The 24,093-nt window shown below is 41.2% G+C and overlaps 2 protein-coding genes across 8 annotated transcripts in view; one reads left to right on the top strand and one right to left on the bottom strand.

Annotated features, from left to right (window-relative positions):
• Positions 1 to 12,968, bottom strand: part of LOC139559640 (disks large-associated protein 1-like) — a 128,231-nt gene extending 115,263 nt beyond the window's left edge. For 4 of the 5 annotated variants that reach the window (XM_071375806.1, XM_071375809.1, XM_071375808.1 and 1 more), the window contains exon 1: positions 7,310 to 7,467. The gene's annotated coding sequence lies outside the window, so the exon portion shown is untranslated. Of the gene's footprint in view, positions 1 to 7,309; positions 7,468 to 12,837 lie in introns of those variants that run through there. The other variant, XM_071375807.1, reaches the window with a different exon arrangement.
• A 15-nt stretch (positions 12,969 to 12,983) lies between these two features.
• LOC139559642 (carbonic anhydrase-like) lies at positions 12,984 to 22,702 on the top strand. 3 transcript variants are annotated; one of them, XM_071375812.1, is made up of 8 exons: positions 12,993 to 13,190; positions 13,498 to 13,512; positions 13,636 to 13,695; positions 15,063 to 15,181; positions 15,292 to 15,384; positions 15,507 to 15,569; positions 15,682 to 15,837; positions 19,282 to 22,702. In XM_071375812.1, exons 1-8 carry the CDS (start codon positions 13,157 to 13,159, stop codon positions 19,399 to 19,401), a joined length of 660 nt encoding a protein of 219 aa, XP_071231913.1. In that variant the 5' UTR covers positions 12,993 to 13,156; the 3' UTR covers positions 19,402 to 22,702. The 3 variants fall into 3 exon arrangements, with proteins under 3 accessions (XP_071231912.1, XP_071231913.1, XP_071231914.1); XM_071375811.1 differs by having other exon boundaries at positions 12,984 to 13,190; positions 13,498 to 13,695; XM_071375813.1 differs by lacking the exon at positions 13,498 to 13,512.
• The last annotated feature ends 1,391 nt before the right edge of the window (positions 22,703 to 24,093 follow it).

The raw sequence follows: 24,093 nt of genomic DNA, 5'->3' as shown, positions 1-24,093 counted from the left end.
GTAACAATGTATTCATATCACGCTGCGCATTGGTCCTCCGATCCTTCTTACTACTCCTCCTCAGATCAGGAGGACGACGAACGTGACACCTAGTCACACCCTGACCTAAACCAAAATAGAGAATAAAAAGGATCTCTAAGGTCAGGGCGTGACAGTGTGTTTAGGACTCTTGCTGATAAATAATAAGTAATTAAAGAAGTAATTTCAGATTGTGAAGTGTAGAGAAATATTGTACCATCTAAACCTTTGTGAAATATATTTTCAATCACCAGCTGTTTGAAGCTGGTGTCAAAAAATGAAAGTGAAAGATGCAAAAACCCCAGAGTCTCTGGGTTCGCGCCCAGGTTCTGTCGCAGCCGGCCGCGACCGGGAGGTCCGTGGGGCAACGCACAATTGGGCTAGCGTCGTCCGGGTTAGGGAGGGTTTGGCCGGTAGGGATATCCTTGTCTCATCGCGCTCCAGCGACTCCTGTGGCGGGCCGGGCGCAGTGCGTGCTAACCAAGGGGGCCAGGTGCACGGTGTTTCCTCCGACACATTGGTGCGGCTGGCTTCCGGGTTGGAGGCGCGCTGTGTTAAGAAGCAGTGCGGCTTGGTTGGGTTGTGCTTCGGAGGACGCGTGGCTTTCGACCTTCGTCTCTCCCAAGCCCGTACGGGAGTTGTAGCGATGAGACAAGATAGTAATTACTAGCGATTGGATACCACGGAAATTGGGGAGAAAAGGGGATAACATTTAAAAAAAAAAAATTTAAGATGCAAAAACCAAACATAAGAACGGCATAGAAATAGCACACTAGAACATATTTTAGACTTGCGTTCAATGAGAAAGACTGATCTATAACTCACATTTCTATGGGGAATTTGATCGGTTGCCCCAAAAAGTTATATTGCAGCTTTAAAAAGGAATACTAATCCAGTGAAATGTAAAAAGTGGCCGAGGATGATAGTAGCATAGCCCGATACGTTCATGGAGAGCAGAGCTCTTTCTTAGAAAATGGCAGAGCCTGACAGATGCCAGTTAAGTCAAAATGTCCTGTATATTACATTGAGATTATTTTTTTATCAACTCTTTACTCAATTACTCCCTGCTCTGTCTCTGGACCAATTTTGACCTTTAATCAAATGTAATTCTTCTTGTTATTGTCTTTCCACAGAACAATACTTTACAATCACACTGGGTCTCTCAAACATCGTGCATATCCCACAAACTCAGCAAAAATAGAACCGTCCCCTTTTCAGGACCCGGTCTTTCAAATATAATTCATAAAAATCCAAATAACTTCACAGATCTTCATTGTAAAGGGTTTAAACACAGTTTCTCATGCTTGTTCAATGAACATGCACCTGTGGAACGGTTAAGACACTAACAGTAACAGCTTACAGATGGTAGGCAATTAAGGTCACAGTTATGAAAAATTAGGACACTAAAGAGGCCTTTCTACTGACTCTGAAAAACACCAAAAGAAAGATGCCCAGGGTCCCTGCTCATCTGCGTGAACGTGCCTTAGGCATGCTGCAAGGAGGCATGAGGACTGCAGATGTGGCCAGGGCAATAAATTGCAATGTCCGTACTGTGAGACGCCTAAGACAGCGCTACAGGGAGACAGGACAGACAGCTGATCGTCCTCGCAGTGGCAGACCACGTGTAACACCTGCACAGGATCGGTACATCCGAACATCACACCCGCGGGACAGGTACAGGATGGCAACAACAACTGCCCGAGTTACACCAGGAACGCACAATCCCGCCATCAGTGCTCAGACTGTCCACAATAGGCCTACAAGCCCTCACAACAGGCTGAGAAAGGTTGGACTAAGGCAGGTCCTCACCAGATATCACCGGCAACAACGTCACCTATGGGCACAAACCCACCATCGCTGGACCAGACAGGACTGGCAAAAAGTGCTCTTCACTGACGAGTCGCGGTTTTGTCTCACCAGGGGTGATGGTCGGATTTGCGTTTATCATCAAAGGAATGAGCGTTACACCGAGGCCTGTACTCTGTAGCGGGATCGATTTGGAGGTGGAGGTCTGGTCTGGGGCGATGTGTCACAGCATTATCGGACTGAGCTTGTTGTTGTTGCAGGCAATCTCAATTCTGTGCGTTACAGGGAAGACATCCTCCTCCCTCATGTGGTACTCTTCCTGCAGGCTCATCCTGACATGACCCTCCAGCATGACAATGCCACCAGCCATAGTGCTCGTTCTGTGCGTGATTTACTGCAAGACAGGAATGTCAGTGTTCTGCCATGGCCAGCGAAGAGCCCGGATCTCAATCCCATTGAGCACATCTGGGACCTGTGAGTGAGGGTGAGGTCTAGGGCCATTCCCCCCAGAAATGTCTGGGAACATGCAGGTGCCTTGGTGGAAGAGTGGAGTAACATCTCACAGCAAGAACTGGCAAATCTGGTGCAGTCCATGAGGAGGAGATGCACTTCTGTACTTAATGCAGCTGGTGGCCACACCCGATACTGACAGTTGCTTTTGATTTTGACCCCCCTTTGTTCAGGGACACATTATTCCATTTCTGTTAGTCACATGTCTGTGGAACTTGATCAGTTTATGTCTCAGTTGTTGAATCTTGTTAATGGTCACACAAATATTTACACATGTTAAGTTTGAAAATAAACACAGTTGACAGTGAAGACGTTTCTTTTTTTGCTGAGTTTATTGTACATACAGTTGAAATCGGAAATTTACATACACCTTAGCCAAATACATTTAAACTCAGTTTAACAATTCCTGACATTTAATCATAGTAAAAACTCCCTGTCTTAGGTCAGTTAGGATCACCACTTTCTTTTAAGAATGTGAAATGTCAGAATAACAGTTGAGAAGATTAATTTCAGCTTTCATTTCTTTCATCACATTCCCAGTGGGTCAGAAGTTTACATACACTCAATTAGTATTTGGTAGCATTGCCTTTAAGCTTCCCACAATAAGTTGGGTGAATTTTGTCCCATTCCTCCTGACAGAGCTGGTGTAACCGAGTCAGGTTTGTAGTCCCCCTTGTCTCGCACAAGCTTTTTCAGTTCTGACCACACATTTTCTATAGGATTGAGGTCAGGGCTTTGTAATTGCCACTCCAATACCTTGGGGTCATTGTCAATTTGGAAGACCCATTTGCAACCAAGCTTTAACTTCCTGACTGATGTCTTGAGATGTTGCTTCAATATAGCCACATACTTTTCCTGCCTCATGATGCCATCTATTTTGTGAAGCGCACCAGTCCCTCCTGCAGCAAAAGCACCCGCACAACATGATGCTGCCACCCCCGTGCGTCACGGTTGGGATGGTGTTCTTCGGCTTGCAAGCATCCCCCTTTTTCCTCCAAACATAAGGATGGTCATCATGGCCAAACGGTTCTATTTTTGTTTCATCAGACCAGAGGACATTTCTCCAAAAAGTACGATCTGGCTTTTTTTGTGGCGGTTTCAGAGAAGTGGCTTCTTCCTTGCTGAGCAGCCTTTCAGGTTATGTCGATTTATAGGACTCGTTTTACTGTGGACATAGATACTTTTGTACCTGTTTCCTCCAGCATCTTCACAAGGTCCTTTGCCATTGTTCTGCCATTGTTCTGGGATTGATTTGCACTTTTCGCACCAAAGTATGTTCATCTCTAGGAGACAGAACGCGTCTCCTTCCTAAGTGGTATGACGGCTGCGTGGTCCCATGGTGTTTATACTTGCGTACTATTGTTTGTACAGATGAACGTGGTACTTTCATGCATTTGGAAATTGCTCCCAAGGATGAACCAGACTTGTGGAGGTCTACAATTTTTTTTCTGAGGTCTTGGCTGATTTCTTTTGATTTTCCCATGATGTCAAGCAAGGACGCACTGAGTTTGAAGGTAGGCCTTGAAATACATCCAAAGGTACACCTCCAATTGACTCAAATTATGTCAATTAGCCTATCAGAAGCTTCTAATGACATAATTTTCTGGAATTTTCCAAGCTGTTTAAAGGTACAGTCAACTTAGTGTATGTAAACTTCTGACCCACTAGAATTGTGATACAGTGAATTATAAGTGAAATGATCTGTCTGTAAACAATTGTTGTAAAAATTACTTGCGTCATGCACAAAGTAGTTGTCCTAACCGACTTGCCAAAACTATAGTTTGTTAACAAGAAAATTGTGGAGTGGTTGAAAAACGAGTTTTAATGACTCCAACCTAAGTGTATGTAAACTTCCGACTTCAACTGTATCATATCGTACATATCCCAACCACAACCCGTGGGTAAATGGCAACAAAATCAATCAGACGCAAAAACACAGTACAGGGACAAAATGGAATCGCAATTCAATGATGCAAGACATGTTGCAAGGACTACTGTATAAAGGGAAACCCAGATATGTGGCGAACACCGATACCTCAGTCCCAGACGAGCTAAATCCTTTTTACGCTTGCTCCAAGGAAAACATTGATCCTCCTATGAGAATCCACGCTGCAGTGTGCTCTCTTTCTCTGTGGCCGACGTGAGTAAGACTTAAGTCTGAGAATACTTTCAAAGCAGCCGGCCCAGATGGTATGGCTGGAGTATTTATAAACATATTCAACCTGTCCCTATCTCATTCTGTAATCTCCACATGTTTCAAGTTGTCCATCTTTGTCCTTGTACCCAACCAAACAAAGGAAACTTGCCTAAACAGCTATCGCCCTGTAGCACTCACTTCTGTCATCATGAAGTGACTTGAGAGGCTGGTCAAGGACCAAATCAGCTCCACCTTACCTGACACCCTGGTTACCCGACACCCTGGACCCACTTCAATTTGCATTGCACCCCAACAGATCCACGGACAATTGCCACAGCACTGCATACTGCCCAATCACATCTTGACAACATGAATACCTATATGAGAATGCTATTAAATGACTACAGCTCAACTTTCAACACCATAGTCCCTTCCAAGCTGGTCATTAAGCTCATGGCCCTGGGACTGAACACCTCCCTGGTATGATCAATACCTGTTTAAAGGTCCAGCCTAGTGATCACACTCTCCGTAGCCAATGTTTTTATTTTATTTTATAGGCCAGTTGAGAACAAGTTCTCATTTACAACTGCGACCTGGCCAAGATAAAGCAAAGCAGTGCGACACAAACAACACAGAGTTACACATGGGATAAACAAACAGTCAATAACACAATAGAAAAATCTATATACAGTTTGTGCAAATGTAGTAAGATTAGGGAGGTAAGGCAATAAATAGGCCATAATTGCGAAAAAGTTACAATTTAGCAATAAACACTGGCGTGATAGATGTGCAAGTAGAGATACTGGGGTGCAAAGGAGCAAAAAAATAAATAACAATATGGGGATGAGGTAGTTGGGTGGGCTATTTACAGATGGGCTGTGTACGGGTGCAATGATCGGTAAGCTGCTCTGACAGCTGGTGCTTAAAGCTAGTGAGGGAGATATGTCTCTCCAGCTTCAGTGATTTTTGCAATTCGTTCCAGTCATTGGCAGCAGAGAACTGGAAGGAAAGGCAGCGAAAGAAGGAGTTTGCTTTGGGGATGACCAGTGAAATATACCTGCTGGAGCGCGTGCTACGGGTGGGTGCTGCTATGGTGTCCTGGGAAATGTTCTTGTTACTTACAACCTCATGCTAATCGCATTAGCTTACGTTAGCTCAACCGTCCGGTGGACGGGACACAGATCCCTCATGACGTTGAAAGTAACAAGAACATTTCCCAGGACATAGACATATCTAATATTGTCAGAAAGCTTAAATTCTTGTTAATCTAGCTCCACCGTCCAATTTACAGTAGCTATTACAGTGAAAGAATACCATGCTATTGTTTGAGGAGAGTGCACAATTTTGAACATGAAAATGTATTAATAAACAAATTAGGCACATTTGGGCAGTATTGATACAACATTTTGAACAGAAATACGAGCCTTTTGGACCTAGACTTGGCGCTCCGGTACTGCTGCCATGCGGTAGCAGAGAGAAAAGTCTATGACTTGGGTGACTGGAGACTATGAACATTTTTGGGGCCTTCCTCTGACAACGCCTTGTATATAGGTTCTGGATGGCAGGAAGCCAAAGAGGCTGTAGGCTGGATCACCGACGACAATGAGACAGCCTACAGGGAGGAGGTCAGAGACCTGGCAGTATGGTGCCAGGACAACAACCTCTCCCTCAATGTCAGCAAGACAAAGGAGATGATCGTGGACTACAGGAAACAGAGGGCTGAGCACACCCCCATCCACATCGACAGGGCTGTAGTGGAGCAGATCCAGAGCTTCAAGTTCCTCATTGTCCACATCACTAAGGAATTATCATGGTCCACACACACAAACGCAGTCGTGAAGAGAGCACGACAACAGCTCTTCCCCCTTCAGGAGGCTGAAAATATTCGGCATGGGCCCACAGATCCTCAAAAAGTTATACAGCTCTACCCTTGAGAGCATCTTGACTGGCTGCATCACCGCTTGGTATGATCAACTACTTGGCATCCGACAGGAAGACGCTACAGAGGGCAGTGTGTACAGCCCAGTACATCACTGGGGCCGAGCTTCCTGCCATCGAGGACCTCAATGTCAGAGGAAGACCCTAAAAAAAGTGCTATCTGATGTAGGTATTAATAATATTTAGGAGGGGAAACCCTGGCAATACCTGCTTAGTTACATAGATACATCTGCAACACTGATGTCTTCTCTCTAGTCTTCTCTCTGTGAGAATGATAACGCCCATCTCTGTCCATGACTTGAAGCAATACTTTAGAGCAACAGTATACATCTATGAAATACTACAATTTGTCCCCTGATTAGTAGGCTATTTGATATACTAATAGGAAGAAAGTGTCATTTGATCAAAACACTCATGTTCAACTATGCAAATAGCAAAAACTTGTTTCCAAACACTTATTGAACAGTTAAATGATTCACGAGCTATAGACACAGCATGCACTGCATTCCAAGACGAGAAAATAACAGAATACTGTCAGAAAATGTGCATGCATTCATCAATAGCTTTAACTCAAACAGCGCACAGACTATTCACGGCATGTGTAGGAGCAGCAGGCTTGGCTCCTGCTGTCTTCATCATGCTTCATATGTTGCGCTGCTGTGTGCAACGGATGTGGGCTGCTGTATCGGCGCTACAATTGTGGAATTTCATTGCGTGATAAGTGTGTGTGATACAACCATCGTGTTGGTGATTACAATGTAGCCTATTTTAAAATAATGCCTTTCCTCCAACAAACAGTTGTCAAAGAAGGTAGATAGTAGGCTAATGTGGTCCATTCCTCACCATGCTATTTGTATGGAGAAAAACATGCAACATATCGGAAAAATATTGAGAGCTTACCTTCAGTGTATTCTCAAGTCAAAATTCATGAGTGGAACGATATTCGATAAATCCTAAATGAAACAACCGTTTATGAGAAATAATAGAAGCGACTGGTGGTGGACAGTATAGGTATCAAACCACACGAGCCTCTGCTCCATGCACCTGACAGCTCGCTCTGTTGATGCAACGCATAGAGGAGGAAAACCCACACAGCAGAAATCAAGATGCCACTAAGACCCGGCATGGCGGATGGACTAGGGACAATTAATTGTTTTTGGCTGCTAAGCTGTTGCGATGGAGACAATTGCGTAGGTAATATAGAGTATAATTATGAATTATTTATAAAAATGTTTTCCTTCAGCACATAAGAGACAATTGCCACCAAACATAGAACTGACTTCACAACAATGAATTGCTCTATCATATTTTCAACAAAACATATACACTGAGTGTACAACACATTAAGAACACCTTCCTAATATTGAGTTGCAACCCCTTTTGCCCTCAAAACAGCCTCAAACCGTCGGGGCATGGACTATAAGGTGTCGAAAGCTACCCACAGGGACGCTAGCCCATGTTGACTTAATTGCTTCCCACATTTGTTTCAAGTTGGCTGGATGTCCTTTGGGTGGTGGACCATTCTTGATACACACGGGAAACTGTTGAGCATGAAAAACCCTGCAGCGTTGCAGTTCTTGACACAATCCGGCGTGCCTGGCACCTATTACCATATCCCGTTCAAAGGCACTTAAATCCTTTGTCTTACCCATTCACCCTCTGAACGGCACACATAGGCAATCCATCAAGGCTTGAAAATCCTTCTCTAACCTATATCCACCTCTTCAGATGTTCCTAATGTTTTATACACTCAGTGTATTATATTTTTGGTGATTTTAAAAATGGTTTAAAAAATATATATATATTTGTCAGAGATATGAATACCTGTGCCGAACAGATTTATGTAAACATACATCTAGACCTTGTAACATCCAGTTATTTAGATGACTTATGTTGATAAGAACTGAGGTCGGGGCGTTCATATACTTTAGTTGAACTTTACTCAGAAGTATGCTGGCATTACATAGTTCACATGACATATCCCTCCTACCCGCTGGCTACTTTAAAACATGGAACTGGAATCACACACTATGAAAAGACGGACTGGATTATGGCATAACGTACACTACATTACAGACCTAACAAAGGAAATTGACTGTGGGCTATTAATAGCCCAATTATACAGCATTTCCTAGAGTTGTGTCCAATATAATCCCTAAAAAGCAACAGCAGATTGTTCCCATCCATTGCCAGTAATACTGATCCATGTAAGTTTGTTTTTATCTCAGCAATGTGTAAAGAGAGGGGCAGTGTATTGTGTGTTAGGGGCCCTTAGAAAATAAAATACAACATTTAGTGTGCCCAATTTTCTAATTATTATCTCACACACAGTGTAGCTGTGTTAGTAACTAATGTGGCAATGATTGCATGATTGAAAGCAATGCTTTACATGTTAAAGTGAAATGCTGAGGGATTACTTTCAGGACTACAAAACTCAGTGTCCTCCAGCCCCCTGCCTAAAATTCTACAGTTTTGATAGTAGTGAACTACTTACCATAATAGTATCATACAAACAATCTTTACTGTTTATGTCCAATGTGTGCTATAGCTTTACCGGTTTCATACACTGAGTGTACAAAACATTAAGAACACCTTAATATTGAGCCGCACCACCTTTTGCCTTCAGTACAGCCTCAATTCGTCGGGGAATGGACTCTACAAGGTGTCGAAAGCATTCCACAGGGATGCTGGCCGATGTTGACTCAAATGCTTCCCATAGTTGTGTCAAGTGGATGTCCTTTGGTTGGTGGACCATTCTTGATACACACAGGAAACTGTTTAACGGGGAAAAAAACAGCAGGTTTGCAATTCTTGACACACTCAAACCGGTGCGCCTGGCACCTGCTACCATAACCTGTTCAAAAGCACTATTTTTTCTTGTCCATTCACCATCTGAATGGCACACATAACACTCCATGTCTCAATTGTCTTAAAGCTTAAAAATCCTTCTTTAACCTGTCTCCTCTGCTTCTTCTACAATGATTGAGGTGGATTTAACAGGTGGCATCCATAAGGGATCCTAGCTTTCACCTGGATTCACCTGGTCAGTCTGTCATCGAAAGAGCTGTTTTGTACACAGTGTCTCTCACACATTGACATTTTTATAAAGAAACATCACATACTGTAACTATACACTCACACAGCTCAACATGCTGACCTATCAAAGCACTAGACAATAAGAGATTCTCCCATCCTGTGAGGTAATAGGGACTGTGCATGCAGAGAGGAGATGGCAGGTTATTCAGTGGAGATCAAATGGGGACTGGCATCTGCTTTGAAAACAGAGTGGGCTTGTCCACAACTGTGGCTCATTAGCTATCATGCTGTCACTATAAACAGAGGGGGACATGAAGAAAACCCATGACAACTGCAATTTAGTCCGCCACTGAATTCTGCTGATAAATCAAAACTGTGAGAAACGACAACAAATTAGTTAGTGAAGATGATATAACAAAGTTTTTAAGTTTGGGACTGAAGATAGTGAAATTAAATCTTGCTTTTTGGAGAGATTGGCATTCATTTTGTATGAACTGACCATTTAGGCTATAGTATACTCTAGATCTAAAAATTTCCTGATCAAAAACAATGACATGGATGTATTTATTTTATAAGTGTATAGAAACATAAAAATGTGAGGAAAAGCATTCCACTTCGTTGTCTGTAAAGGTCAAACTGTTCTGTCTTGTCAGACTGCTGATGCCATTTCCTGTCGGTCAGAGAAATCGGCGTAGGAATCAAATATCGTAGAGAAATGAATGGGCCAAATGAGATCACGTCAGAAGATCCTTGCGTTAGTGCCATTTGTTCCCATACTCAGGCTTACTATTCCATCTGAACTGGGGACAAAAACACACATCTGTGCCATGAAAAGAGGCTAAATCACACCCTTTCAGAGCTGAGATTCCTCCGTATTGATTTTGTTCGTAGGATGAGATGTATTTTGGTAAGAAAAAAAAGCTGAATGGATAAAATCACGATAAATATGTTTGATTTGCTTCAATTGTAAAAAGCCTCATTTAGTCTAAGTAAGATCTCAGATGGCTGCATTTTTTTACAAGAAATACAATAAACACTCACTATTAAATAATTCCTTGCAGATGTTTTAGGTTTACTCTCTGTACCAGATGCCAATTTATTTATATTCTACCCTAACAATGTTGTCTACACCATCAATGGGCTCCTGAGTAGTGAGATCTTTGTTGAAAGGTCCCCAATCATCTGTAAATCTAATTTTAGTACTCTGAATCCTACATGACACTACCCCATCCTCTCTCCCACTATAGACCCAATTAGTCATTGTCATTTGGTCCCTTGCTAATAGTTTATAGGTAGAAATGACAAATCAAGCCCTTCTTTCTGTGGGCTTAATGAATCCTTTTCACTGAGACTTTGCGAGAGCTTGGGACTATAAGGTTCTATGTGCAAAAAGACGATTGAGATAATTGGCTTCAAAGTTCCGAACCCTCATTGGTTTGAATGGTGAGCAATTTTTTAAATTGTATTCTTTTGACCTCAACATGAACTGAGGTATTTAGAGTACTATATAGGTAGAGAACATTGAACAGAAGGCTGTCAATAACTCTGTTTGGACAGAAATGCAGATAGAACCTTATAGTCCTAAGGTCTCGTAATAGTACTGATCATCTTTAGGCCACTTACTCAACTGGAGGGCTGACGTGTGTGGTCATATCAATACAAGTACAACTAACTACAGAGGAGAGCCTCTCTTTTATGTAAATGTTTCTACACAACTTTTGACTATTTCTGGCATTCTTTGGATGGAAGGTTGGGCATCAAGCATGCCTTTTTGTTTCTTTGTGTATCTAACAAGATGTGTCTAAATAAGATGAGTCACAGTATGATTTGCCCTAATATGACTTGACAATATATATATATCATACTGATATTGTACAATTAAAATATCTATAATTGCTGACACAAACTATGCCGCACCCTAACAAGTGTGTGTATGTGCATTTTGCAGTGAAAAAAATTGTGGCAAAAAAATAAATAGTTCAAAGGATGCTGAAGCATAATTTAAATGATATAATCTTAAAGCAGATATTATACTTCCTACTTCCAAGATATTCTGTACTGTGTTAATTATGGATCATCTCATCCAGCCTTTGCAAGTCAAAATGCACAAAGGGATGTGTTGGCATTGAGTATGTGTGTCAGTGACAAAAACGATATAAAAGACTAGCTACAGTACATGTTGAGAAGCAACTGTCAAATATGGGGATCCAATCAGGGCTTACATAAAACACATCAATGTGTTTCTAAATAAAGAACTGGCACATGTGTGTGATTGTGTCATATGATAAATATGCTAATTTACATTCACCACAAGAGAATGGGATATTATAAAAATGAGTGAAATGATTTATTTCTAATCAACGTTTCGCATTGTCGGTTTAGAATTTTTCTGGTATAGAAAACTCATGAAAATAAATGTACATCTCCAACCTATATGCTTACTGCACACTGGTTAGATCCCAAACTGTATCGCATATAGCCTATTCATTATTATTTAACTCACCTGCGTCACCTTGTTAAAGTTTGGTAGGAATTATGTCAAGAAGCGATACCCAGCAATTGCCACATGTTGTAGTCATTGCTAAGAAGAGAGTAGACATATGCGACAGCCAATGTCTGTGATACGTCATTGTACCAGTAGATGGAAGCAAATGCATATGACATTTTCTTGGACTTGGCATAAAGCAAAATGTCCTTTTAATGATTAAAATACACAAATCCTGAAAAAAGCATTTTAAAAGGAATATTTTGAATTACCAAAAACTATGCGTCACATTATCAACAAAATGGAATGTATAATTCATTTGCACTTGTTTCATATCAGTCAACTCACTCCAAATGACATTTTTTTAACCTATGTTATAAAGTGACTAATAAACTGGTAGGCGCATAAAAACAAGTTTTGCCAAATTATTTATGCACATCTGGCCAAATATTGTGCCAAGTCTAATTACCTGTAGGCCTACTACTGGTGACTGACGTCCTATTGTATTTGTCCCTTTAAGCGCTGGAGAGGAAGAGTCTATTGCGCGTATAATATTAGGTTTTTACGCTGACAGGACGCCGACTTCAAAGGGACATCGGCAGTTCATATAAAATATAAAATGCATTGCAGTTTGATTTGCAGACTTGTTTTCCGTCTGATCGATTCTGCTCTTTTCACATCTCACATGCGACAGGCTAAGTCTTCTACTAGTGGCTGAGACTACGTAGAAGAGCTCAAGGTCAGTGAAACTGGCATGCCTCGCTAACAGAAGAAACATCTATTTTCAGGATAGCACTATAAAACCCTCTCAGAGGACACCATGCTGAAGGAACTACACGTTAAATGTGTGTGTAATTTACTAACAGCAAAGCTTTTGGCAAGACAACATTGTCTGGAATGCACTCACTCAACAGGTTCTCCTTCTTTCTCACCATCTGAGACAAGGTCGACTGATAGAGCAACGCGCTCCACAGTGAATGGGACCAAAGGAACGTGGTGTGATGCGGTTCATGTATTGATTCTGCTTGAACACCTGCTTTGATGACGCCAAAAGATAACGAGGCTAAATCCACCCACTTGAGGTACAGGACAACTGATACAAGGGGAAGTCTATATAGCCTAAACCCTGACACCTGTTGTTCAAGGGTATCACAAATTGGATCCTTGCATCGAGGTCTAACCATTTGAAAGGGATTATATTTGCGTAGGAGCAGACGTCAATAATCATGTCTCATTGCTGGGGTTACGGACCATCTGACGGTGAGGCATTCAGTATCATCTGACGCTGACTGCACTTTTTGAGCTTTTGCAAACTACTAGTTGAAACTTAATTGCAACAGTTGCATGAAAGAGTAGCTCTATGCATTTCTTATCTGAAAATAAATAAATAACTGCAGTAAATACGTGTTAATATATTCTGGTGTGTTACTGTAAATAAATAATTAGCCCAATATTGTTAGGTTATGATACGTTTATGAATGTATCTGTGAGAACACAATTGGAATGTTTAGAATAGAGTGAATGATATTTCCTCTGTTTTGTCTTTGTCCTGTTTTTTCTACCATAGGACCTGCCAAGTGGTGTAAGCACTTCCCCATTGCTAATGGGCCCAGGCAGTCTCCTATTAATATTATTTGTGGCCAAGCATCCTACGATTCTGCCCTGGAGCCTCTCAAACTGAACTATGACCCATCTAACTCCACAGACATTCTGAACAATGGCCATTCCTTCCAAGTGGGCTTTGTGGATGATACTGACAGTTCAAGTAAGCCTTAGAATCCATATGTAATTATATACATTACATGATTATCTCCGTTTCTCACTTCACAAAATATGACCTTCATTTTCTATACAAGTTACATTCTGATGGGTTCTGAGGTGGGGATTCAGTAAGGTAAGGGGCAACAAGAGAATGAGGGTTGCTGCAAACTGGTTACATATTAACTCAGTGGCTGTGTGTCAAACAAATATCAAACACGGTGGTGAATTAACTTCTGGATGCGCCGTCTTTGTCCATTGTGCATATAGGCTGCTGTACAGTAGATAATATTGATAGGTGACTTGAGAGCAGGCAGGTGTTTGAAAAGACGCTAGTTGTCGGGTTGTTGTCTATTGACATGGTGCCGGGAAGCAAGCACACCTGTCTGCAGACTAGATTGTTCAAAATGAACGTTTCCTACCCAACCTTATCGTTTATTTTATAGTAGTGTATTTTACGATCAGGATAATCATCTATGAAGTAAGCATATTGCGGTATTGCTTCCCAACGTGTTCCTTTTGAGTTGTTAGGGAGATAGTACTTTTGCACATATAACACACTGTGGCTGAGGAAAAGCACTACTCCCAATATAAGTGAACCCCAAATCAATGTAGTTCTCATCATATTAGCGCCTCTTCGATGGTCCAACGTCCCTGTCTGTTGTTCGGTGCTTTCCCGGGTAAGGGGACAGTAGCTCTTCGGCTGCATCAGATTCACAACTGTCAGTGGCCATGCTAGCTGGGCTAAAAACAAATGTAGAATTCCTGATGCTAGCATTGGATGTGCTCGTGGAAGCAGAACAACTTGGGTCGTCGGCAGGTGTAGTACTGCTGGTAGTAGCAGTACTACCAGTAGAGCTGGTATGTGTCTCTATGGACGTGGGCATAATTTTTTATTTTTTTTACCATTTATCCATTTTCGAGCAAATGGCTACATGCGGACCGTTAGTGGAATTCCCGCGAGGGAGTAACGGTTAATGTGATCGGATGTTAATTATTTGACTAGGTTACCTGTATTTGACATTGTGTTATTTCGCTGAACACTAGATGGTTTAAGTTTATTTTTGGCAGTGAAACGAGGCTACTCAGGCGAGGGGGAAAAAAACTCACCCAAATGTATAGCCCCGTTGGAAAATATAAATTGACTGTTTTTTAAAAATGTGAATAAAAAAAATGTGAATCACATTTTTATTATGGCGTACCCCTGAGGAATACCTGCCTTAAATCAATTCAAATGCAACAGCCTGTAACTGTAGTAGATGACTAGTAATCATCTGTCATTTGCCTGCATTTGGACACTTTGGATATTTTGAAGAGCAACATTAAAACTGTGTGCGTGTATGTTTGTGTGTGTCCATGCGTTCCTGCTCGCAGCACTGACCGGAGGCCCCATCACCGGCACATACAGGCTGAAGCAGTTCCACTTCCACTGGGGAGCCAGTGATTACAGGGGCTCTGAGCACACCGTTAATGGAATCAAGTTCCCATGCGAGGTAGGCAGTTCAAGACCTAGATTTTACAACAGGACAAGCTGTATGGCTTCAGATCAGTATTTTGATTGGCTACCTGAGCTAAACCTGACATCTTCTTTCTGTTTGTAAAGCTCCATCTGGTGCACTGGAACACCAAGTACCTCAGCTTTGGTGAAGCTGCTAGCCATCCCGATGGTCTTGCTGTAGTTGGAGTGTTTCTGAAGGTACAGATCTAATACAACTTAAATGTTTAGAATTAGTTCATATACTATTTATGCTTCCTTGTGATTTAATTCTAAAAGTAGCCTGATTCCCTTGTTTGACTGTGAATTCTTGTTTCCTATAGATTGGTGCTGCAAACCCCAGACTACAAAAGGTTCTGGATGCTCTGGAGGCCATCAAATCAAAGGTGAAATCAAAACTGACTACTACTGAAATTACGCTGTAGTGGGAATTGGATGGGAATTTTGAAGTAAGTCTTTGTTTAAACATGTATAAATCACAATTTGTGTCTTCTGTAGGGTAAGCAAACTACGTTTTCCAACTTTGACCCCAAAACTCTGCTGCCTGACTCACTGGACTACTGGACATACAATGGCTCCTTGACCACTCCCCCTCTTCTGGAGAGTGTCACCTGGATTGTCCTGAAGGAATCAGTCAGTGTCAGCATAACCCAGGTACAATAATTTTACACAGCACCTTCATTGTCACTAATCAACTTCATCAGTTCAGCCCCAATTCATTGACCAAGGTCAGCACTGGTGTAGCACACCCTGCCACACAGCCCCCGCAAGGTTAGAAGTACTCTAGTTTTTATAGTCAGAGAAGTTTAGCCATTCACTTAATGGACTTTCACTTTAGATTACATTATCGGGGTGGCCCATAGTGCTTATTTAGTAACTCCTGCCAGTATCATTTGAGTAGCCCACCACTTCTATGAAAGTAGCCTACACCCATATTAATATACCAAGCATGTGTAGTAAAGGTATGTTCTTTCCCTATATCATGGGCTAAAAAAGTATTTGTTGCTCCATGCGGTCTTAGAACGTCCGAAGTCTGTCTGTAGATAATTTATAAAGACAATCTGTGTTCCTGTGATGAAACATATCTGCAACAGTACATAGCTACTGTACACAGCAGACACCTCCCCAATTATTAGACATTAAAGAGTGGACCGTTTCTTTTATACTGTTTTTCACAATGTGTATTCATACAGTGCCTTCGGAAAGTATTCAGACCCCTTAACTTTTTCCACATTTTGTTACGTTACATCCTTTTTCTAAAATGGATTAAATTGTTCCCCCCCCTTAATCTACACACAATACCCCATAATGGCAAAGCAAAAACGGGTCTAGAAATGTTGTTAATTTATTTCAAATGTAAATGTGATTTTTCACAGTTTTATAAGTATTAAGACCCTTTACGCAGTACTTTGTTAAAGTACCTTTGGCAGCGATTACAGCAGCAAGTTTTTAGGTATGACGCTACAAGCTTGGCACACCTGTATTTGGGGAGTTTCTCCCATTCTTCTCTGCAGATCCTCTCAAGCTCTGTCAGGTTGGATGGGGAGCGTCGCTGCACAGCTATTTTCAAGTCTCTCCAGAGATGTTTGATCGGGTTCAAGTCCAGGCTTTGACTGGGCCACTCAAGGAAATTCAGAGACTTGTCCTGAAGCCACTACTGCATTGTCTTGGGTGTGTGCTTAGGGTCATTGTCTTGTTGGAAGGTGAACCTTCGCTCCCAGTCTGAGATCCTGAGCGCTCTGGAGCAGGTTTTCATCAAGGAGCTCCGTACATCTTTGCCTCGATCCTGACTAGTCTCCCAGTCCCTGCCACTGAAAAACATCCTCACAGCATGATGTTGCCACCACGCTTCACCATAGGGATGGTGCCAGGTTTCCTCCAGACGTGATGCTTGGCATTCAGGCCAAAGAGTTCAAACTTGGTTTCATCAGACCAGAGAATCTTGTTTCTCATGGTCTGAGAGTCTTTAGGTACCTTTTGGCAAACTCCAAGCGGGCTGTCATGTGCCTTTTTTACTGAGAAGTGGCTTCCATCTGGCCACTCTACCATAAAGGCCTGATTGGTGGAGTTCTGAAGAGATGGTTGTCCTTCTGGAAGGCTCTCCCATCTTCACAGAGGAACTCTAGAGCTCTGTCAGAGTCACCTCCCTGACCAAGGCCCTTCTCCCCCGATTGGCAGGGGGGCCAGCTCTAGGAAAAGTCTTCGTGGTTCCAAACTTCTTCCATTTAGGAATGGAAGCCGCTGTGTCATTGGGGACATTTAATGCTGCAGATTTATTTGGTACCCTTCCCCAGATCTGTGGCATGACACAATCCTGTCTTGGAGCTCTACGGACGATTCCTTCAACCTCATGGCTTGGTTTTTGTTCTGACATGCACTGTCAACTGTGGAACCTTATATAGACAGGTGTGTGCCTTTCCAAATCATGTTCAATTAATTTAATTTAACACAGGTGGACACCAATCCACCTGTAGAAACATCTCAAGGAGGATCAATGGAAACAGGATGTACCTGAGCTCAATTTCGAGTCTCATAGAAAAGGGTCTGGATGCTTATGTAAGTCTGGATGCTTATGTAACAAATGTTCATGCATTTCAAAAAAACTGTTTTTGCTTTGTAATTATGGTGTATTGTGTGTAGATTGCTGAGGATTTTTATTTATTTAATCCATTTTACTGTAAAGTAACAAATTCTGAAAATAATCAAGGGGCCTGAATACTTTAAAGGCACTGTATACTGTATTCTTGATAGTTAATTCTAATATACCTACTACTTGTACATTGCACATTGTTATACTGTTTATTTATACACTGTATTCTTGACATAACCCATTGTAATGTACAGTATCTACTGCTTAGTATATGTTATTGGTGTATATATGTATAGATTGTATTTGGATTACTGATAGTGTTATTTGGGTTGTTAACTGAATTAATTCTGATTTCTTTGGGATTTCTTATTTCTAGTTTTTGATTATTATTTGTGTACATGTTTGACATTTTTGCTGCACTGTTAGGAGCTAGTAACACAAGCATTTCGTTGCATCCGCTATAAAATCTGCTAAACTGTATACGCCACCAATAAACTTTGATTTGATTTATTATTGAAGCTCCATGCTGAGCCTTGGGGATATCAAATCCCGAAGTCCAATTTCACCAGCTGGCATTTAAATGGGTCCCCAAGGAGACTTGTTTACTGAAAGGTCAAAAATCTGCAGTCAAAAGCATTGTCTCACATATGTCATCATGAAGATAGTGTCGATTTAGGGAGGGCTACATTCAGCCATATGCATTGCTGAGGTAAAGTTAAGGTGTAGTGCAAGGCAGCAATAACCTGGGTGGAGAGAGTTTTACAGTTCTGACAGAGTATTGATGCAATGTTGTGTTGCAAAAAGCCTTTCACCTACATACAGTAGGATGGTCTAGGACCCATGACTAAAGAGTGTGAGACTACAGAACAAAGAAAATTAATGCACTTTCAGAAGTTTTTGGTGATTTCACTTTTCACTGTAAATGAGAACAAGTTGAACAGTGTGTCAATTGATACTGTACACCTACATTTTGAACTTTTACTAGGAAATGAGACTGTATAGACTCTGCAGCCGGTCATTGTCATGGTATGCATAATAATATCAATTTAGTGAAAACATTTTCATTCTTATAGTAACCTGAATGTACACTCTATGCTTACTTGCTTATGGCTGTACGTCGATGATTACTTTGATTCCAATTGTGGGGTTTGCGCTAATGCCAAATTTACATGGCTTTGCAGGCCAATACGAGACCCACATGGTTTGCCACGTGAGGTTTAGGTGAACTCTCCACCAGAGAGGGGTTCCCCTGCTGCACGCTGGTGTCATTGCGCATACTGTTCTATTCTCCACTCTTTATTCTCAAAACTTCACTCTACATTGTGATCAGTTAGACCTCTATTGGTACTAATTTGGTATTGTTTTAGGGATTATATGATCTAAATATAGGAAATCGTTTTTGGAGAGCAGTAAGCCACAGCAACCACTTTAGCATGAGTCAAAGGCCGCAGTGTTGACATTCTGATTCTAACCATTGTATCTCCCTTTCCCTCTCTCGCGCTTGACAGATGGGTAAATTCCGCAGCTTGAAGTTCAGTGGGGACGGAGAGGCACATTGCTGCATGCAGGACAACTACAGACCCACTCAGCCTCTCAAGGGACGCAAGGTCCGCCGGTCCTTCAAGTAAACAACCACGTGTCACGCCATCCATCTTCCCCAGGTTATATATACATCGTGTGCCATTTTAGCACATGCATTGGTGTCAGAATCTGCTAATTGTTAACCCCATTGACAAAACGATCAGTAAATACTACAAAATAGAACATGTAAACCTAAACCAATGCAATTTAATAACAAGAGCCAGTGCAGATGAGATTCATGCGCTGGTATGGATGGACAGCAGCTCCTGTACTTTATACCCATGGCCTGCCAGCCCCTCCTGTAATCCCTGACGATCAGCCTCAGGATCACCCCAGATTAATGTCATTTAGCTGCTTGCCTGCCCCTGCAATAACAGATGACAGTCAGTCAGTCAGTCAGAGATAGAGGCCTTTAATGGTATAATACTACAGGGCTTTTTTCTTCTTCTCTACTCTCAATAAGCACAAACAGTTGCTATGCAAGAGATGGAATCTTGAATGAATCCTTAAACACTTTCCATTTTTGTATTGTATCCTCACATCGTCATCAATGTATTGTTTGATTTTGTCGCTTTAGATTACAGGTCCATGCCAAAAATAAGAGATGCAATTTAAGTTTTATATATATATTTTTGTACTCATAACTTACCTCTCTACCTACCGTCACCCCAGTGCATTATCGTTGTCTTAAAATCATGAGTGAAAGAAAATGTTGTGTGAGGTGTCATTATGTCATCCAAGTCCCATCCGTTATAATGAAATCCTGTGTTGTTAATATCGGTAACCTTTTATAAACTCAATGTTTATGGAATGACACATCTGTTGGAAAGCTTTGCACATTTTTTGGGGTATATTGAATTACCACACTACAGAAATGTCAGTTGCCCTTTGGCTGTGTGGGATCAGCCTTACCCAGCTAGGGAAACAGAGACCCCACTGTTGATAATCAGACATCTTCCTTTTAAGTATAGACAGAAGACCTATTTTGCAGTCATGTGCCCTTAACAAGGAACTATTGACCTATGAATTCTCCACCTCTGTGGTTCAGGACAAGTTAATCAATCACGTTGTGTGGTACAAACAACGGTCACTCCAATTAAATATGTCTTTGTGATTAACCCATTCACATCCTTGTACAATATCAAAATGCGCCTCAGAGCAAATTACTTTTGGTGTAAATGCTTGGATTTTGGTGTCAACATAGTTAGTAAAAGTGTCTAGACAGGCCACATTGAAATGTTAAGATTATCGTACTTCCAGTGTCAATCAAAGTTGGGATTTTGAGAAAATGTTTAAAAAAATAATTAAAATGACTTCAGCATATCTATGTTGAAAAGCATATAGTATTGTTCTTTGACCTGTTCTAAACCCAAATATGCCTAATATATGATTCAACTCAGTTGTTTGTGACGTACAGCCATTTCTGAATAGTACTATATTTAGTATTTGGACACATGGGGTTACTGTTTTTTACACATTTCAAGAATTAAGTCATGTGAATACAATCAAATGATCAGAATAATTTTTGGTATATAGATTGTCTGGACCAATATACACTGCATATACAAAACCTGCTCTTTCCATGACATAGACTGACCAGGTGAAAGCTATGATCCCTTATTGATGTCACCTGTTAAATCCACTTCAATCAGTGTAGATGAAAGGGAGGAGACATGTTAAAGAAGGATTTTTAAGCCTTGAGACAATTGAGACATGGATTGTGTATTTGTGCCATTCAGAGGGTGAATAAGCAAGACAAAATATTAAAGTGCCTTTGAACGGGGTATGGTAGTAGATGCCAGGTGCACCGATTTGAGTGTGTTAACTGCAACACTGAGTTTTTCACACTCAACAGTTTCCCAAGTGTATCAATAATGGTCCACAAGCCAACTTGACACAACTGTGGGAAGCATTGAAGTCAACATAGTCCATCTCAATGCCCCAACGAATTGACTGTTCTGAGGGCAAAAGGGGGAAGGTGTTCTTAATGTTTTGTGCACTCATTGTAGTTGTCTATTTGTATTATTTAAGGATCCCCACACTCCTGGGGTCTTGCAACATTAAGGCAGATATATAGCATTTTAAATATTACATTTCTTAACACTTTACCCAATACCTTTAGCGTGTTCCTTCAGGCCACTACTCCACTATCACATATTTACAATACAACATCCATGTGTACATGTGTGTGTGTGCCTTATGAGTATCTGTGCCTGTGTGTGTGTCTCTTCACAGTCCCCGCTGTTCCATCAGATGTATTTGTATCTTTAAAAAAAAAAGTTTTATCTGATTCTACTGCTTGCATCAGTTACCTGATGGGGAATAGAGTTCCATGTAGCAATGGCACTATGTAGTACTGTGCACCTCCCATAGTCCTGTGCACCCCCCCATAGTCTGTTCTTGACTTGGAGATTGTGAAGAGACTTGCTGGCATGTCTTGTGGGGTATGCATGGGTGTCCGAGCTATCTGCTAGTAGTTTAAACAGACACCGCGGTGCATTCAGCATGTTAACACTTCTTACAAAAACAAGCAGTGATGAAGTCAATCTCTCCTCCACTTTGAGTCATGAGAGTTTACATGCATATTATTAGTGTTAGCTATCCATGTATATATAAGGGCAAGGCGTGCTGCCCTTTTCTGAGCCAATTGTAATTTTCTCTCTTTGTGGCACCTGACTACACGACTGAAAAGTGCGACAAAATTAGGGACTGCCTTGTTGATAGTGTCGTTAAGGCAGAGCAGCACTTTATTATGGACAGACTTCTCCCATCTTAGCTACTGTTGTATCAACATGTTTTGACCATAACAGTTTACAATCTAGGGTTACTTACTCAATTTCCACATTGTTTATTACACTATTTAGTTGAGGTTTATGGTTTAGCAAATTATTTGTCCCAAATACAATGCTTTAGATTTTGAAATATTTAGGACTAAGTTATTCCTTGCCACCCATTCTGAAACTAACTGCAGCTCTTTTTTAAGTTGCAGTGATTTAACTCGCTGTAGTAGCTGATGTGTTGAGTCATCCACATACATAGACACACTGGCTTTACTCAAAGCATGTCATTAGTAAAGATTGAAAAAAGTAAGGGGTCGACCGCTGCCCTGAGGAATTCCTGATTCTACCTGGATTATGTTGGAGAGGCTTCCATTAACCCTTTGCCATGTACAATCACATATTTGTGATCATTGTTGACTGGTCCCTGCAGCATACCATCACAAATATGTGATTGGAACAGTAGTAACAGAACATATGATGAAACAAACTTGTCTAAACAGCATTGTTTTCTGAAAAGCATCTAAACAATGTTTTGTACTGCTGGGAAATAAAGGTCTTCACAACTTTATTCATCAATTTCACCTTTTATTGAAAAAGATAAATGCGAACATCATCATCCAAATATCACACAGAACATATCCACAGCTAAACTCATTCCATAAACCAGTCTAAATAACAGGTTGCGCTAACAAAAAACAAAACAGTTAGCGACCTAACAGCTAGACTTGTTTACAATTTACCACATCTCTGGTGAGCACAAGGGAGAAATGTAATATGGTTTAGAAAAGAGATGGGTGTCAGCTAAGCTAACAGCAGCTAAATTCTTTATGATGGTAGCTATGTTTGTTTATGTTTGACAAGTGAAACTCCCAAATCCCAGAATGCCATTCACTATAAGACGCAAATAAAGATGGCTGCGCCCATTGCCTGAAAATATTAACTTAATCTGTCCACTTTTCAGCATATTACAAATCTTCAATGTACTTGTTACAGTGTACACAAGAACCGGAGCACATGACATGACAAGTAATTTACCATTTTTGACAAATCACAAAGCAATTATAATGTTATCCCCTCACAGATCATCACACCAAATACAAGCCTACTGCCTAGCCTAACCGTAGTGTGAAAGTTAAACAGGGATGAAACCATTTTAGGGGGGTTTGTGGGGATAGAAATGGAGGGAGGTATCGTGGAGGGAGGTATCGTGGAGGGATGTGATGCAGGAAATATTACTATGATGGGGGATTTATCAATAAAATGGGGGGCAAACACAGGAGAAGTTTATACGCTAAATAAAAATAAAACCCCTTGGAAGGGGGGGTCTGAGCTGGCAACCCTGAGGTACCATAGCCACAATCTGATGCCGGGTTCAAGACAACTGCAACTCGGGGAAAAATGAGCTCTGAATGTGCAAAATCGTTTTGAACGGTCATCCAACTCGGAATTCCAGCTCGGGAACTTGGTCCTCTTTATAGAGCTCCGACCTTCTGACCTGAAGTTCACTGACGTCATTTATTTTATTTATTTATTTTTATTTCACCTTTATTTAACCAGGTAGGCAAGTTGAGAACACGTTCTCATTTACAATTGCGACCTGGCCAAGATAAAGCAAAGCAGTTCGACACATACAACAACACAGAGTTACACATGGAGTAAAACAAACATACAGTCAATAATACAGTAGAAAAATAAGTCTATATACAATGTGAGCAAGTGAGGTGAGATAAGGGAGGTAAAGGCAAAAAAAGGCCATGGTGGCGAAGTAAATACAATATAGCAAGTAAAACACTGGAAGGGTTGATTTGCAGTGGAAGAATGTGCAAAGTAGAGATAGAAATAATGGGGTGCAAAGGAGCAAAATAAATAAATAAATACAGTAGGGAAAGAGGTAGTTATTTGGGCTAAATTATAGATGGGCTATGTACAGGTGCAGTAATCTATGAGCTGCTCTGACAG

Source organism: Salvelinus alpinus, chromosome 30, assembly GCF_045679555.1.
Source record: "Salvelinus alpinus chromosome 30, SLU_Salpinus.1, whole genome shotgun sequence".
NCBI lineage: Eukaryota > Metazoa > Chordata > Actinopteri > Salmoniformes > Salmonidae > Salvelinus > Salvelinus alpinus.
The sequence above is the reverse complement of the archived record's forward strand: the minus strand, read 5'-3'. Positions and strand labels throughout refer to the sequence as shown.

What these genes read in the sequence shown, in the direction of transcription:
- LOC139559642 (XM_071375811.1), top strand. Translation starts at nt 13,157, where the DNA reads ATGTCTCATTGCTGGGGTTACGGACCATCTGACG. An exon ending in TAGTTGGAGTGTTTCTGAAG is followed by an intron (nt 15,385 to 15,506) that starts GTACAGATCTAA and finishes TGTTTCCTATAG; the next exon opens with ATTGGTGCTGCAAACCCCAG. An exon ending in TCAGTGTCAGCATAACCCAG is followed by an intron (nt 15,838 to 19,281) that starts GTACAATAATTT and finishes CGCGCTTGACAG; the next exon opens with ATGGGTAAATTCCGCAGCTT.